The sequence below is a fragment of the Aythya ferina genome (genome assembly GCF_964211825.1).
Source record: "Aythya ferina genome assembly, chromosome: W".
Lineage (NCBI taxonomy): Eukaryota > Metazoa > Chordata > Aves > Anseriformes > Anatidae > Aythya > Aythya ferina.
Window position 1 is genome coordinate 502224 of NC_140313.1, and position 16867 is coordinate 519090.

Sequence of the window (16867 nt, forward strand, 5' to 3'; positions counted from 1 at the left end):
GGCAGGACAGTCAAGTGCTAGGGCTATAAACAAGGTTTGACAGGATACCCATTTCTAACAATCTACAATGACAACATCTGTTCTCAAGCAGCTGTTTAAGATTAGATGTTAAACCACTGAAATTTTACCTAACCTCCTTTTGTGAAAGCTACAGCTGCAGTAAAATTAAGCCATTCTTCCTCAGAAAAATACTTTCAGCAAGTAAATAAAGTTATCATCCTTCTCATTTATACTATGTTGGTTCTGATAATAACAATTTTAACCCCCTCCTTTCTCATTTTCAAATATGAAGTTGTTTTCTCTTCTGATGAGAAGTCACCTACTAAGGAAACTGTGTCACACAGTTTTTGGTGAAACAAACTATTAACTCATTTTAAGAAAGATCTAAAAAGATAGAAGTAAACTACAAGAAAAAATTTTTGATTTATTTTGGCAAGTTATATGAAGGTCAAGATAAATTACTTTTTCAGTATTGCTTCTCTACATTTGTATTTCATTATTTTTTGCCATGATAGCTTGAATTTCCTACAGTTCCCTAAGATATTTCTGATAATTTGCCACCACACTAACATTTTAAGACCACAGCAAACATCAGGACAAGCATTTTTTAAGAAAACATACACAATGACAACAAGCTTCTTCCCAACCTTATAAAACACCATGTGATAAATCATACACGTTTTAATGACTGCAAGTAAAGGGAAACTTACTCTAAAATAAAATTCTTCATTCCATTTTGGATTCAGTGTCTGTAAAAGAAATTAACATTAATACACTAAGATCTCCTTGGGTTTGCACTTTTGCAATTATTGAAATGTGCATGCAAATCACAATTTTCTAGAAAAACACAAGGAGAGAAAATAGCATGTCATAACAAAATAATGCAAATAAAAATATTGCTGTCAAATGATTTAGAACTTCTCTACTGAGTAAACCACATGTGGGAGGATATTTGAGTCAGATGATCCGAAAATAGATATTAACCATAAATGCTGTTCTGTGAGTAAAAGGGAAAACACTGGAAATCTACAGAAACAAAACCTTCAGATATTTCATTCTCCACATTTATTTACATCAAGACAGAAAAATATATTTTTTAAACACAAGGTCAACATTAGTATTGCAAAAATAAGGGCAGTTACATTATATAGATTAAAAAGAAAGAACAAAAGGAAAGGTTATGTCCTTCGAACAGGTACCGTACTCTTCTTAATCTCCTCCAAGACTGGAGGATTAGAGTTGCAATTTAATCATTTGAATAAAACATTCAGAATAAAATGTGTTTCATTTGCAATCTTAATGGAGCTCAAGCATGAAATCATAAATTGAAGTTTAAAAAACTAGAACTACAAACATTAACAATTTGTGCACTTCAGATTTGGATAAATTTAAAATCTAGTACGATATGTCCAATGGCTTTGTTTTCTTGCCAAACCATTCCCTCATTCTCTCACACAGCAGAGATTTACCAGAAGAGCTGATGGTAGGAGTTGGCTCTACACCCACCAAAATTTTATTAGAGCAGAAGGACAATCTTGGTTGTTTCTCTCGAACTGCTCGATATAGACACAATAGATCTATCACGTCCAGGACACAGTGGCTCACGCACTTCTCTGCGCTAAGGAAACGTGAGTCAGTGCGCAGCTCAGCATGCGCTCGGGTGCCACGCAATGCTGACTCTCATAAAGCCCCTTCCCCTGTCAGCGTGGGCTGGATCTCAACCCAACACATACATACACACATTGTACAACTGATAATCAAATACTGAAGCTTAAAAACCTTGTTCCAGAAGATTTAAGAACTATAGAATGAGAAAGTGAAATAACTCTACAAAAAGAAAGATGTAATAAAAATCTTCAACCTCTAAACCTTTATAAGCGGTTATGCAGGTGGTTAAGGTTTGTACTCATGTTAGATGTGGATCCTGAACAACTCTCTGATTTGGGGCAGGAAAACATTTCACAAAAGAAACAACCAGTGATCACAGTGGTGGAATAGGGGGCAGAGACACTTTCAGCTTTTTATTTTTCTTTTTTGCGTTATATGGGCAAAGATGTATTTACTCAAACGATGAAGCAATATAGGAAAATGTTATGTTTCAAATATTTGTATTCATTCACTGTGGCTGCTCTTGGCAACAGAGCCTTTGCATGTAATTTAGCAACTAAATTTGAGGGCACTACTACCAATCAATAATGCAATGATTTTGAATGCCACTTAACCACAATTACAAATCTCAGGGAACGTGTGATGTATTAGGAGGCACAAGCTTTAGTAAATGAACTGGTGACTGTTACCACCTTTACAAATACAACAACTGATAGGTCAAGTCAGAAAGCACAAACACTAGAATCACAGCAAAGGAGAAAACCACTTGTAAAGAAAGTCTCCAGAAATAAATGGATGAATAACCACTTCAGAAAGGATATTAGCAGGGAAACAACAACAAAAAGACTCATCAGAAAAAAGAGCTACATCCTAAAAAGGGCAAGTATTGTGGAGATAAAGAACTGCCAAGAGTCAAGCTGAGTTAGATCTTCCACAGGATATTAGAACAAACACAAAGAAAGTTCTTCAACCATATAAATAAAAAGAGAACAAGAAAAGAAAGAAGAGATGCTACTAAGCAATGAAGCTCTCAGGGGAGACCCAACACTTTTAGATGTAGGAAATTGTGTGTTTAACGCTATGGTAAAGGCAGAAAGGTAACAGGGCTCAGTAGGAAGACACTGGTGTCACAACTGAAGTAGAATTGGAGTCTTCAAAGCTCAACGCAGTCAAATCAAGGAAACTAAACAGTCTTCATCTGGACTTTTGAAAGGACTGACACGTGAAATCACACGCTGAGTAGTAGCAAAAATTTTGAAGAGGTCATACTGAGCAGCTTAAAAATGGCAAAGAGTTCTTTTACTACAGCAAGAGAGCAAAAGAGCACTTCTAGCGAGTCATTCAAAACAAAGCTCCAAAAGGAAACGCAAGGCTTTCATCAAACGCCACAGCTGGACTAACTAGACGTGTGGAGGGAGGTAAAGCAAAACAAACAGCCTCAGAAATTCAGCATCCCTACATCACGACAGATGCATCCAAAACTCTTTGCTAATAACTTTATTTCTGCGGAGTAAGGAAACATTGTAGGTTTAATCCCGCTTGGCTGTAACTAAGCACTTCAGGAGGCTAGGCCCAGCTGTACAGCAGGACACCTATCAGATAACTGCTCTGGTAATTTAAAAGGAGAATAAAAAGGGGAAACTGCAGTCCCTTATGCCTTCTTATAAGCACTCCTGCAAGCCAGTGCACACAGAAATTTACCCGTTCGAGTGAGGAAGACAACAATGAGTAGAAAAATAAGGAAGAGGTGAAGGGTTAGATGCCATCACATTAAAAGCTGCAGACTAGAAGGAGATAATCATCAGGGTCTTTCAGAATCACTCCTGGGAGTGACTTTGCTCAATATTTTTTCCTTAATAAATGCAACTCAAAATGAAGACAACATACACATTTGCTATTCATGAAATAAACACACAAGTTGTATGTTGCATAGGAAGAAAACTGCTCAGAGGGCAGACAAGATGAAATTCAACAATTCAATAATGAAATGACTGACGAGAAGTTTCCAAAGGATGAGTTAACATTACTATTACGGAAACAACCGAGAGAGTCCAGACTAAGTGACAGTTACAAGAAACAGTGAAAGAAGGCAGATGCAATCCCAAGAGTACATCATCATCATCTCGCCCTCAGCCTTCTGCACAGAAGCCCAACTGCAGACAAACACTGTCCTTTTTCTCCTTCCTAGGGCAGCACAAGGATCCCTGAGTTTACCACCTTCCCTCAGAGAAACAACACAATGCTTTCGCAACTTCACTACGGCTTTTACTTATGGTAGCCTTCTCAGAAGCTCTTATTCTCCTACCTGTCACACACATCCAAAGATGGTAATTATCATTTCAGCAATAACATTATAACCTTATTTCCAAGCCAATGCTCTCATTTCAACTGCTTGTAACTTTTACACTACTCTTCTATAGCCACCACATTTCAGGCATTTAGGAGCCAAATATGCCATCTCTTTAGTACTCATGCTTTTACAGTAGCAACACCCTTCCAAATACAGGCAATGTTATCCAAGGAAGAAAAAAAAATAGACATAAGGCAATCTGCTTTGACTGTAACACCCCAAGAAAAACTGCACTGCTACTGGAAGAAATGAGACATTCAATAAAGCTCTGGATGTGATCACCATCTTTTCCTACAAAGCCAGGGGAAAAAAAAGCCTTAACCATGCCACACTTCCTCACCTCCCCACCCCTATTGCACGGACTTGCTACAAAGCATCTCTCCCCCAAGCCAAAGGACACTTGCACCTCCATGACCTGTCCCACGTCCCCTCTGCCATCACAACAGTCCTGCGTTTCATCCAAAGTCACAAAACAGCTGAAGTCAGAAGGGACCTCTGGAGGGCATCCAGCCCATCGCAATTCACACCACCTCATGTTCAAAGTCTTTCCTTCCACTCAAGCGAAAGGTGAAAGATCAGAATCTTTCTCCCACCTACAGGCATTTGCCAGCTAGCAGAAGCTGCCATGCTATTTTAGGAGAACAAACAAGTGCTACAAGGGCTGGACTTGGCTGTGACAGGAAGAAAGCCATCATTTTTCAGGAATGCTGAAGCATCCATTTTCAAATAAGCCCCCAAAAGCTAATGCATGGGCTGTCAGTAGGGTGTAACCTTTGCAATGTAAGAAAGATTTTTCAGTACACAGATACTGATGTAACAGTTTCTTATGAATACTGCTGTTCCATAATAAAACAAAACCAATCCCAGACTTCGGAGAGAACACACCATTTGATATTATAGCACAATTATAGCCAGGTATTATACAGCCTGCAAGTGACCTATCTAGCCTATGTGTTTTCCATTGATATGACGCCAGGACCAGGAGGCAGGCCTGTGCAAACGTGTCCCACGAAAGGGCATGACATCATGCCCTGCCTTCTACAAAAACGAGGTATGGGAATCAGAAGAAAACCTCCCACATACTTACATAGAAGTGGCTATAAATCTTGAACCTATTTAAGGAAACAAAAAATGTCACAGCCCATGTTGTTACTACACCAGCTAACTTGGTACTGCTTTTCAGAAAAATTAATGTTTTTCTCACAAACTTTACACAAAACTAAGCTAGACAGGCTATAAAGAAGGTATTTTACAGAAAGAATATATGCAAAAATGCTATTATGAAACAACAGATCACACGCATTGAACTCGTATACCTTTGTTTTCTCATTCTGGTTTGAAAGAAGAATGGGTTATTGGGTTTCTATACATGTATGTGACAAGTTAAGTGTTGTATCACATTACAGAAACAGGTTCAGGTGTTCTTAGTGTCTCCAAAACAATGAAATAAAGAAGTATATACATACCTTTTTAATAGTTTTTGTCTGCACCAGGGCAAGTTCTCTGTTCTCATCTGCTACATACAAGGAAAGTTTCACGTAGGGGTCACTGCAAAAGAAGAGGTCACATTTAATGGGAATTTCACAGCCAAATGTAATTTCAATATAAGTTTGTCATTTAATGGGATAACAATAACAGCTAAATAGTTTTAGAGGAAGTGTTTTTACTGAAACCAATGTACTGTAACAAGCTACGGAAACACTTAAAAGATGTGTTTGAATGTGCTCACTTCCATACTGACCACGGCATTAACTTGCAACTTTCTCCCGTTGCTGTGGACAAACAGCACGTGCTTGCATACAAGTTCTGCCCACCAGCACTAGCAAATAATTCAGCCTCCCTTCAAATACCGTTTCTAAACATGATGAAGCATAGTGACCATCAAATTCACAGCCATGGGGTATTCTAAGCTTTGCAGAGCAGCAAGCAGAACCACCACTACAGCTAATCCCGTTGAAATTTGTTTGGGGACGGGTCTTGTCCACAGCATTGTACCAGCTAGCACAGATGAGTCTGGCTTCAGATTTTCTTCCCCCACCCCCCTCTTCCTCTTTTCTGAAGGAGAAGGAATTAAGGAATTAGACGTGCATATTCCAGAGGCCATACAGCTCTGTATGTCAGATGTCTTTCAGACATAGGCTGTGGCACTAAAGGAGGTCACTGCTTTCACCAAGCTGCTCATCCCTGTCACTGTGCTGCAGGTTTGCTGTCCTCCAAATCTGCATTTCCTAATTTCTCTCAGCAGGGAGACAGTAGCTGCCAGTATGGGGTAGTAGCACTACTACCGCAGAGCAGTAACCTCTTGCACGGTACAGCCTCCTAGCACCTTCTCTTCCTGCAAGGAAGAGCGTTCTAGAAGGGGGAGTTCAAGGATGCAATCTAAAGCTTTTGAAGAAAGGATAGGCAGCAGACACTGAGGCTATCCAACTAATTCATTCAGACTTGCAGAGACTCTCTCAAATACATCTCTGATACTTCATAAAACTGAAAAATAATTTTTTGTCAGTATTGCTAAAGAATAATCAGCATTTGAGTGTTCATTATACTAGGAGTTCAATTTACTTGGAAAATAACACTGCAGAGTGAAAATAACATACAAATAAACAAGATGTTGTGCAGGATTATCCTATCTGTTGATGCACATAAATGCACCTACTTAAACTGCAATTAAATTCATCATTGAGCGCCAAGGTCTGACAGGAAACAAAGCATCACAGTGATTAAAAAGAAATGCTACCACCACTCGGAATTGCTTAATGTACCATGCCACCTATATTTACTGAAAAATACCCTATTACAAGCAGCAGCAGAAACCAGACATTCATCGAAGTAAATCATACGCTTTTCAGCTTTGATAGATCAGAGTTAACCCCATTTCTTCAAAATATCCAACTTCTACTACTTGAAACCCTGCAACACCCATCGGGTTTGCACGTTTCAGACTGTGCTGTCACTGAACTGGAGATAGGGGAGAGCATGGGCATTCACAGATCCTGCGCTCGTTCTGATTTGAGTATACAGTAACAAAACTGGAGGAGTAAACCCATTCCCCTTACAAGGAATTCACCATGAAAAAACATTAAGAAATACTCGTTCAGACCTCAGTGTTATTCGTCTTTTCAAATGCTCTTCTCAAGGTGAGCATCAACATTATTGCCTAAAGACACAAGTTTGCTCTAACTGCATGGTGCAAATACAAATGTTTCCATAACTAAATATTAGAACCAACACTAAGATCGACATCTGAAAAATAAAAATGCAAATAGTCGCTATTAGGATAGCGCGCAACAATATCCATGAAAAATGAGGAATGGTGAAGGAGGCAACAGATTTTTTTTTGCAAGACTTTTGTTTGTTTGTTTAACAAGGGAAAAACAGGTTTCTTACAAAACTGAGTAAGAAAATGTAGCCTTTCCTGAACTATTGACCCCTCAACCTGCTCTAAAACAGCCAGTGAACTGTACAAGTTTCCACTCCTGAACGTGAGCTGGGAGTTTATCTGAACGCTTAGATCTTTACAACTATTTACTCATGGGCAATCACTACTTAAAAAAAGCACGTAGCCTGACAGATGCCGAGGCGCTGTGAGCCTGCCCGGCAGTGCACCCAGCTCTGCCCCAGCTCCTTGTTCTGGCCCTTGTGCTGCCCCCGTCTTCGGTGGGGAACACCTCCGTGTGCAGCTACCCACGGGTATAGGTGAGAGGAAGAATTCGAGTCAAAAGCAGCTGCTGGGGGGAAAGGAGGTCAGCTCTCAGCCCAGTCAGTACTGTGGCTCGGTCCAGTGGAGGCATGCTAGTAGCTGCTGCTTCAGGAGAGACAGAATGCACAGCAGAGGTGGGAAGGAGCATCAAGAGGAAGGGCAGAGGAGTTTCTTCCCCTTTCCTTGCCCTTCCCTTTTCTAAAGTCATCTTAATGTTTTCTGAAGTCTACTTGACTGACTTTGTCAAATTAAACATCGCAAACAGATAGAAAACAGCCCTTGGTAGAGACATCTCTAAGCCACATGAAATGCAGAGCCAGCTTGGTTTTGGTCTTTAAGCTTTTTCTTTTTTTTTTTTTTTTTTTTTAATAATAACAAGCATTTAAAAATAAACAAGCAAACTTAAAAAGAGCATAAGGACACAAATAAAAAGTAAAGGATGAAAGAGCTGAGATCCACCATAAGTTTCTTATCCAGAGGCTGTGACTGATGGGATTTGCTGACAGCTTACAGAGGAAGCGGCCTCAGTCACGCTGCCTGCCTTACCTGCTGCTAAATCGAGCGCTTCATTCACAGCCCGGGAAGCTGCAGCTGCCTCAACTGATCTGACAGTTGACATTTTTTTCTCTCCTTTGAACCCATCATCTGTCCTAAAGAACCATGAAGCTTCCCGTGTAAGGAAAGCTTCTTGTGGCACTGGAAGTGAGGATAAGAGCACCGAACTCACCGAGCAACAGCGGCACAGAGAGCATCCCAGCCACAGACCGCAGCTTCCCAGCCAAAGTCTCCCAGAAGGATTTAGCTACCCAAATAACTGCCACGCTCACTTCTGCTTGCTCCATCAAAAAATAAGAGGATGTAAGTAAGAGATACCAAAGAGCACTGAGTTTATAACCACTTCATTTCTCCACTTAGAAGTAGCTGCCGATAAGAAACGTTGCAGCCTATTCTGCTTCTCCCACCACGTGGCAGTTCCAGCTAACTCAGCCCCAGCGTGCAGCAGATCACCTTAACCCTGCCTGCTGCCGCTACACCGGGGCGGTCACGCTGAGCTGGAAGCTCACAGAACAGACGTACCTCCCAAACCATGGACGTGGGTGTCTTCTGCATCCGCAGAAAACAAGGATCAAGACTCCTGTGCATTAACTTTTTTCAGTATTCAATATCAACATGTTGGTGTACTCCTATAACATACCATTTAAACTCCTGATCATCATAAATGAAGGCTCTTACTATTGAACTCTAACGCTACCTGCCAGAACTAGGGAAAAAAGAAAAAAAAGAAGTATTTCTGGGCAGAGGATATCAGGGGTACTTAAACATCTCCATAATGAGGCCGTGGCACTATTTTCAAAAAGGAACTGCTGGCAAAACCTATGCAAATACTCTGGTCGTGAAAACACAACCATATGGATTCATCACTAGAACACCTGTTCTCAGATACTGAACAAGATGAAAAGCAAACTAAACCAAAATCTTTTATAAGCAAAAAAAAACCCAAAACAAACAAACAAAAAAAACCCCACAAACACAAAAGGCCAAAACAAACCACCAAACAAAGGCCAGAGCAAAGCACCAGAGAAACCCACCCGTTATGCTTAAGAGGTTTCCCTGGGCTCCCAGGAAGGACAGACACACAAGGAAGGACAAGGAGGTGTTCGCCACACACTTCTGAAAGACAAGCACGCTGTCAGCTGGCCTCAGCCTCTCCTGGAGGGATGCTACAGTGGAGGCAGGCAGAGTCCCAGTCTCAGGTACTTCACAGAAAGGCCATTTACAAAGCACGTAGCAATGGCTCTCCCTGCACAGAAAGGGCCATCCACCAGGCCACTCACCAACCAGACGTGCCCAGTACAACTCAGAACATGTTTTGATGCTCTGTCTCACAAGGTTTTACTGCAGGACTCTTGATACACAGTCCCAGATCGGTTGGGGTGGGCAGGGAGTCGCAGGTGCTGCCCCCCCGGCCCAGCAGCCCCCCGAGCAGGGTGCCCAGCCCCACATCCCGGCGGCTGCTGGAGACCTCCCCGAGGAGCCCCCAGCCCCTCTCTGGGCAGCCTGGGCCAGGGCTGCGGCACCCACATGTAATTGCCCAGCTTCACATGAAGATTTGGAGCTGCCTCAGATTCCTACAGATTCCACTGAAACAGAATCGCCCCCAAACCCAACGTGGTGTTCACATCTGTCCCACCTAAAAACTCTGCTTTGTTTTGCAATTTCAGTTTATCCATTCAGTTCTGGTTGGTAGAGATCCTAGATACACCTGGACGGGGCATGCACTTGAGACGAGAACGTGAATCACCAGATGCTGAGAACACCGCACGTTGGTCATTTCCATGCCATTAAGCCCGCAGTGCATCGTTCTGGCCCTTTTCCCTGTGACTTTACCAGGCCCACTTTTCATGCCAACAGGCAGCACGGACACAAAGCAACCCATGCAGGCTTTCCAAGGCAGTCACCATGACCAGGATTAAGCCAACTCAAGTGGTCAAGCACACACAATAAAAGCTTGTCATTTATTGTTTCCCACACACTTGTAATTCTCCGCAGTGATCTGCTAATGCTTTTAGGCAGCAGGCATCTCAACACAAAGCCCTGAAACCCGCTTTTGTGCGCACATCAGCTGGCACGTTCGGGCACACAATGTGACAGCGGGTCAAGCAAACAAGACGCGCTGCTCACTCTGCAGGGCGCTGCTCCCTCGAGCTCCCACGGCACCGCACTGTTCGAGCAGCCCACATGCTGGTACCCAAAGCAGGGGGCAGGCCTTTTGCTGAAGCACGGGGCTGCTATCCAGGGGGCACCAACGCAGAGAGATGCAGGCTGGATATACGGGGACACTACTTCACGGAGAGGACTCGAGCAGTGTCATGGGGGCTCAGGGCAACTGTAAAGCCTGCGTCTTTGGAGGTCTCGACTAGAGAAAGCTCTGAGCAACCTGGTGTGATCCCAGAGCTAACCCTGCTCCGGGGGCAAGGCTGGACCAGAGACCTTCTAAGGTTCCCTCCGGTCCTACAGTCATACCCAAATAAAAGCATCAGGACTCGCCGATCCCAGCCAGTTTTTAAAAACACATGCGCACAGTTCATGCTTGTTCCCTCCCCCTGATGGTTAAAGGGCTCTGTACCCAGCCTATTTCAGCCAGGGCTGAAATTAGCAAAGTCCCTGCCCCAGCTGTAAAATTCCAGATCAGACTGCACGCTGCTCGTTAATTTAGATCAACGTCTACACAGAAAATGTTAAAACACTTCCATATTCAATATTTTAAAGGGTACAGGTGCTCAATGGACTGGCTATGTTTTTAAAAATGAAAAAATATTATTGTGTAGTCTGAGTAATTATACTGCAACTTATTCCTTAATCCAGCAGACTTAACCCCTTTCTTCTCCTCCTTCCCGTGTTGGTGCCACTCCCCAGTTTCCAAGCACTTTATTACATTTGGCTCCTCAGCAGCACGTGTTTCAGCAAGCCAACCGTGCGGCACTGGGAGCATTCTTCAACAAATTTCCCAAGTAACACGACAGAGTTTCCAACAGTCATAAATATAATCAGGCAATTCTTTACATCGCAGTTACATAAACTCTTGTTGACTACAATATATCTGACTAATATTAAACTTCTGGTGTTTGGAAGTCTATAAATAAGTTACAAAGTCAAGCTTTTAAGAAACTTGTTACTTAGAGTCTGGCTCAGATTGCAACAAACAAATAAGCAGTCTAATTTGTAACTGCCTGTAATTCAGAAGATATTGACGAAATACACGGGTTTCACATCCACAAACTAAACGCCTCAAATGCCTGCAGAATTAGAGCTCTGTTATCAGAGCAAGGACACTAACACAGCCCTATAGGATTCAACGTTAATCATACCCAAAGGGTTACAGAAAACTAGAGACGACCTGCCAGGAAACCTGTGCTTGTATAATATTCAAATAAAATCCATCAAAAGTAATTTATATTATAATCTGCCTTTTCATTGTCAATCACCCGATTCCATCTTGAAAAATTAAAAATGTGTGTTTTTTCCCTGGAATTTAAATGTTTGACAAACACACTACTTTTCTATTCTTGTGGCCAAGAAAAGTGCTTATTATTCAACAACGTCTTGTTAAATTTCTAATAACTCTGCATTTGTTATATAATAAAACCATTACTAGCGAGCACTTACTGTATTCAGCTACAGTGGGAAAGGAGGAAACCATTCATTCCACTACCTTCAAGCGTTCCGCGGGGTTTGCTGCATAATAATGTTAAACGTAGTCCCTGCCAATAAGTTGTAGTTTGCATCTCTCTTCCTGGCATTAGAATCTGTTCAACCAGGAAAAGTCAGAAGTGACTCAAATCGTTAATGTTCATTAGGAAGACCTCCACTTAGTAAAACAAACAAACAAAAACCCTTTAAAAAAGAAAAAAAACAAACACACGCCCCAAGCTTCTGTTGCATAATTAATCCATTGCATAATTAAACCTCAGAGCTGTCTTTTCTACAATAATCTGTGTTCATGCACCAGAAGCTTCTGGTACTCAGTAAGGAAGTGATGATGTGCCCACATGTGCTGGACTGTGTCCAGCCCCAAAAACAGGGATGTGGAAAAGACACTGACTAGACCAGTAGTGGCCCTGTAATAAGGGTGCCTGCCCAAGATTTTGTAACTCACCCTGAGTCTGCTTTACCTCACCTCGTGCATGCCTTTTAGCAACCTCTTTTCCCTGCGCTTCTCAGCACTCGTGGCCCTTGGTGACAAAGACACGCCTGGAACCAGATGGAAGTTGGCAGGGCGTCAAGCAAAACCAAACCAACTGTCTGCAGCAGTAACATGCAGTCTGCTGCTCCTTATCTCTACAGCTGCCAGGTAGTACCAGCAGGTTTCCTCAGCCACCACGAGCACATTCAGCCACACCAGGCCTCAGGCAGCTAAAAACAGTGTGTCCCAAATAGAGGGACACAGATTAATACTTACAGAATGATGTTGGTCTCTCATTCCTGATTACTAATAAATCTTATCACAGAGCAGATGAGAGACATGCATGGAAGTAGCACAACAGAACTTCCTGAGAGCAGTACCTCTACCAGGAAACAAAAAACACGCAAAGTAAAAGGAGACAGACTGGTTGAGACCTCTCGGAGAGCCGGCATAATAGAAGAACACACTGAGCAAACAGGTGATGATATCGAAGGATGGCAGGACAAGGAAAGAAGCAGATCCATAATTAGTAACACAACTACAATAACAAAATGAAATATGAAAACGTATCCCAGAGAACAGACATTACATGTCAAAGGCGTAGTAGAAGCAAGCACTGAAGGAGCTTTACAATGGCAAAGTGCAAGGCAAACCAATGGATTTATTAGATAATAGCATGAAGATCTATAAAACTGTTCGAGGAAAATCTGCACAAGGACAAATACAGTATCTGATCTGTACAAAGGTACTGTGAAAAGTATCAATGACGTGGAATGAAATATATGTGAAGACCAGAGGAAATACCAGGCATCTGTTTAACAGCAGAATTTGTAGAAGTGTTAAAGAAGGGAAATCCTGACGATCCAGATCACAGAAGAGTCAAAAATAAAGACACCTGCTAAGATTACTGAGGAAAACCAACAAAGTAGGTTACAGGGAGCTTCTGTGCACAGAAAGCAGACTCCGATCAGTTTCAAGTTGTAGTTAGCAGATCTTTTCACCCTGAAACTGATGGATAAAAAGGAGGGGAGGTAGGGGCATTAAGATAGAGTATTATTTTCTTGACTTTTATAATGGAGAAAAGTTCATTCCTGAAGAAAGCATTATATAAAAAACCTATATGGCACTCCTGGTAACCACAGTTATAAGAAGTGATGTATGAGTACTTTTATTGTGCTCTAAAAATAAGTAACAAATGAGGCAAGTCATTCCACAGTTCCTTGTCAGCATCAGTCTCCGGCTTGAATCACTGCTGATTTGCATCAGGTTTTAAAACTGAGTGCTAGATAAATTTAAGAGCATGACACTGGATGAGTAGAATTAAGCCCTTTAAATCGTGCAGATGACATCATGTACCTGACAAATGTTTGAACTAATAATAGTTTTGCAAATTGCTTAGAAAACTTGCCATAGAAATAGTTTTCGGCCAAAGTACTGGTTTTGTGTTGAGAAGAGGGCAGAACATCAAATGCAGAAGCTCAGCAAAATAATTCAGGTAGAAAGCTACAAGCCGAAAACTTAACCTGCATGAGTTTTTATCTAAAGCAGTGCTGGTATTAAGAAGGCAATCGTAATGAAGCCTGCCATGTGATAAATAGAAAAAAATCATGGACTTCTGTTAACGCAGTTGATATGTAAGTGAAAACGTACAGCAGCATTCTAGTAGCATTACTGTAATAACCGAAAGCAGATATAGGAACCGGGACAGAAGCCTGGAGCCCAGGGACAACGCAGATGGCAGTTCCTCACAGCCTGCCCCTGCTGCCCCGACACTGGCCGGCTTTCAGACAGGAGCGCAACGCCAGGGACGCCAACAAAGGAAGGTGGCAGGCTGACACAGAAAGCCACGCAATGCAAGCAAGGTCACTGTGACCAGGAGGCTGCCATCAGAGAGATGACCCGATTGTAGCAGCTGGGCATAATAAACCTACGATTAACAGAACAAAGTAGTGCTGTAATACCCTCTGTGTCCGTGAGGATGCTTCTTGACATGGGAGAAGCAATTTTTTGCTGAAGATTAAGGGAGATAGGAGGAAGTGTATACAAAAGTTTGACCCTTTCACCTGCTATAGGACTCCTCCTTCCTAAGTATCGCTGGAGAAATTATACCAAAAGAGCCAACCCCAGCTCTATCCATAGCACAGCGCAGCAACATAAAAAGGAAGGAGAACCCCCCAGGTGCAGTGAAGGAGGTCAGCACAGCCATTCTTGCAATCAGAAAGATTACAGGGTTATTAGTGCTTTGAATTTCTTATGCAACGTCATCGCCCACTGCTGTCAGAAGTCAGCAGATCATTCCGCACGTGTTATTAGGCATTCAAGGGACTAAGCAGGGATTTCAAGTCAGGTCTTCATAAATAAAGAGAAATGAGCCCAGTCATTATCTCACTAGTGCCGGGAGATGAATGGGAGTTGATTTCTTGAACACCTATCTATAACGCTCCTCCTTACAAAATCCCAAGCTCATTAATTACAATCTTAGCCATCTTGATATGATTTGCCCAAACCTACAGAAAACATCAATACCTACCCAGATTAGCAGCACTATGGAGCTGATCACAGTTCTTTGGAGAATAAACTGGAATCCTAAGAGAGTTCTGTTAATAAGAAACGTTCCGCTAATCATAATCACAAGGCAGCGCAAAGTGGGTTTGGCAGAACAACAGCCATAAAAACTTTGAGGTCTTAATAAAGCCTTTTCCTGACCTTCTGAAATGCCTAACTTATTCAGAATTACCCACTTGTCATCTTTTTACCAACTCAGTATTTATTATTTTCTTAAAGCTCAAGCAATTCTAGAGCCTTCATTAGATCTGCAGCTTCAAAAGGCAACCTTACAGCTCTTCTTATTGGGGAGGACAACAAAGCATTGATTTGTTAAAAAAAAATAAAAAAAATCTCTGAAATAGAAGAGCAAACAGACCAACACCTTTTTAAAAACTATGTTATTTCAGAGTACTGTAATACTGGAGCCCATAAGCAGTTTCTTATTTGTTTACTTGAGTCTGGAATTATATTTACTATATATTCTTGAACCAGATTTGAAAGCAGGTCTTAAAGCATCCTTTGACAATGATCCAAATTATTATTTCTTTATTTTAAGCCATAAAAGAAGGGGGTGGAGAGCACACGCATACGTGGAAGAACAATGAAACTACTAAGCCCTGCACTGCTCCATTTTTATTTTTACATATGAAAACGCCTCCCAAAGTACAAGATTTAGTACCACTCGTTATGCAAGTGCATGCATGCCAAGCTTCTCACATGAAGGCAAACTTCACATTTCAGAACAGCTGTATTACTTCAAAGGAGACAAGTCTTGCCTGAAATGACAATTTTGCTTCTGTGAGAAATGCATATGCATTCCTACTGGGCCAACCCTTTCCCACCTCTGTTTCACACACACGAAAGGAACTAATCAACAGCTCACATGATTCTGTCTAGAAAAGTACTAACATCTTCAAACATGAAGGCAGAGAAGGCTTTTTCTTGAAGCCATATCCAAATTCAATTATTTCCATGGTTTTAAGGGAACCTCCACCTGGCTATTGGTCAGCTTTCATCCAACCTCTCCTCCCCCCCATTTACCCAATCTAACCTACCTGTACTCTCCCTACTCTCCCTTGGGCAGCCTCTCTGCTGCAGCAGGGCAGCCACCGCAACCTCTGGCTCCACAAAGCACGCCTGACCATACCCCAACTGAGGGACACTGGGGACAGAAGCCCAATTTAACTTGACCTCTGCCAAATTTGAAAGAAAAAGCAAAAGCAGAATGCATTTGAAACTGTTAATATCCTATACTATTGCACCACAACTGGAGAGCTCTGCACAGTCTGCTGTGCTTATCCCCTCCTTAGGTGGAGCAACAGAGCCAGTCTGCCACTTTCCAGGCATGATGGAGTAAAGACAGGGCAGGCCAAACATCCAGGTATGGGGAAGGGACGCCAGCACAACTAAACCTGCAAGAACTCACCTGTCAGGTTCTGCTGTTGTTTTCATTTGGTTTTACATACTTATCTGTCTGCCCAGTCTTCAAAAGGGGGTGATATTCATTTTCACCGGGATTTTGTAAACACTAGAAAATGTGAGTACCAGCATAAAAACAGTCTGCCCGGTTACTCAGGGGAAAGCAAACTTTGGACTGAGTTTCATACTGAGATTTTTTTGTAGATTGCAGTCTACGTGTACTATTAGAGATCCACTTGTACAGCCAATATACTTTCAGAAATAATTTACAAATTCAGGTCAGTAAAATACACTCTTCAAAACTATCCATCTCAGCGAGTCTCCATAAGTTTACGGGAGTAATGAACAGTAATTAACAGCAGGACAGAATGCAGACTGTATTTGGCAAGAGGAAGTTCCTTGAAAAATGTTTTACAAAATCATTAAAAATACTTAGAGACAACTCTGTGCACACAAGCACTTAGTGCAGGTTAGAAAGTAATCACTGATTTTAAAAGATTAAAGTTTTGCCTAGTGTTTCAAAGGGATGATGGAAACAAAGTTCAAAATATGCATTATT

The 16867-nt window shown here is 41.8% G+C and overlaps 1 protein-coding gene across 4 annotated transcripts in view; it reads right to left on the bottom strand.

The window, feature by feature from the left end:
* LOC311426466 (E3 ubiquitin-protein ligase NEDD4-like) overlaps nucleotides 1-16867 on the bottom strand; it is a 144919-nt gene that overhangs the window by 73833 nt on the left and 54219 nt on the right. For all 4 annotated transcript variants that reach the window (XM_084502845.1, XM_084502847.1, XM_084502846.1 and 1 more), the window contains exons 3-4: nucleotides 5425-5506; nucleotides 711-749 (exon numbers count right to left, since the gene is read on the bottom strand). In XM_084502845.1, coding sequence (XP_084358971.1) covers nucleotides 711-749; nucleotides 5425-5506 — 121 coding nt within the window. The remainder of the gene's footprint in view (nucleotides 1-710; nucleotides 750-5424; nucleotides 5507-16867) is intronic.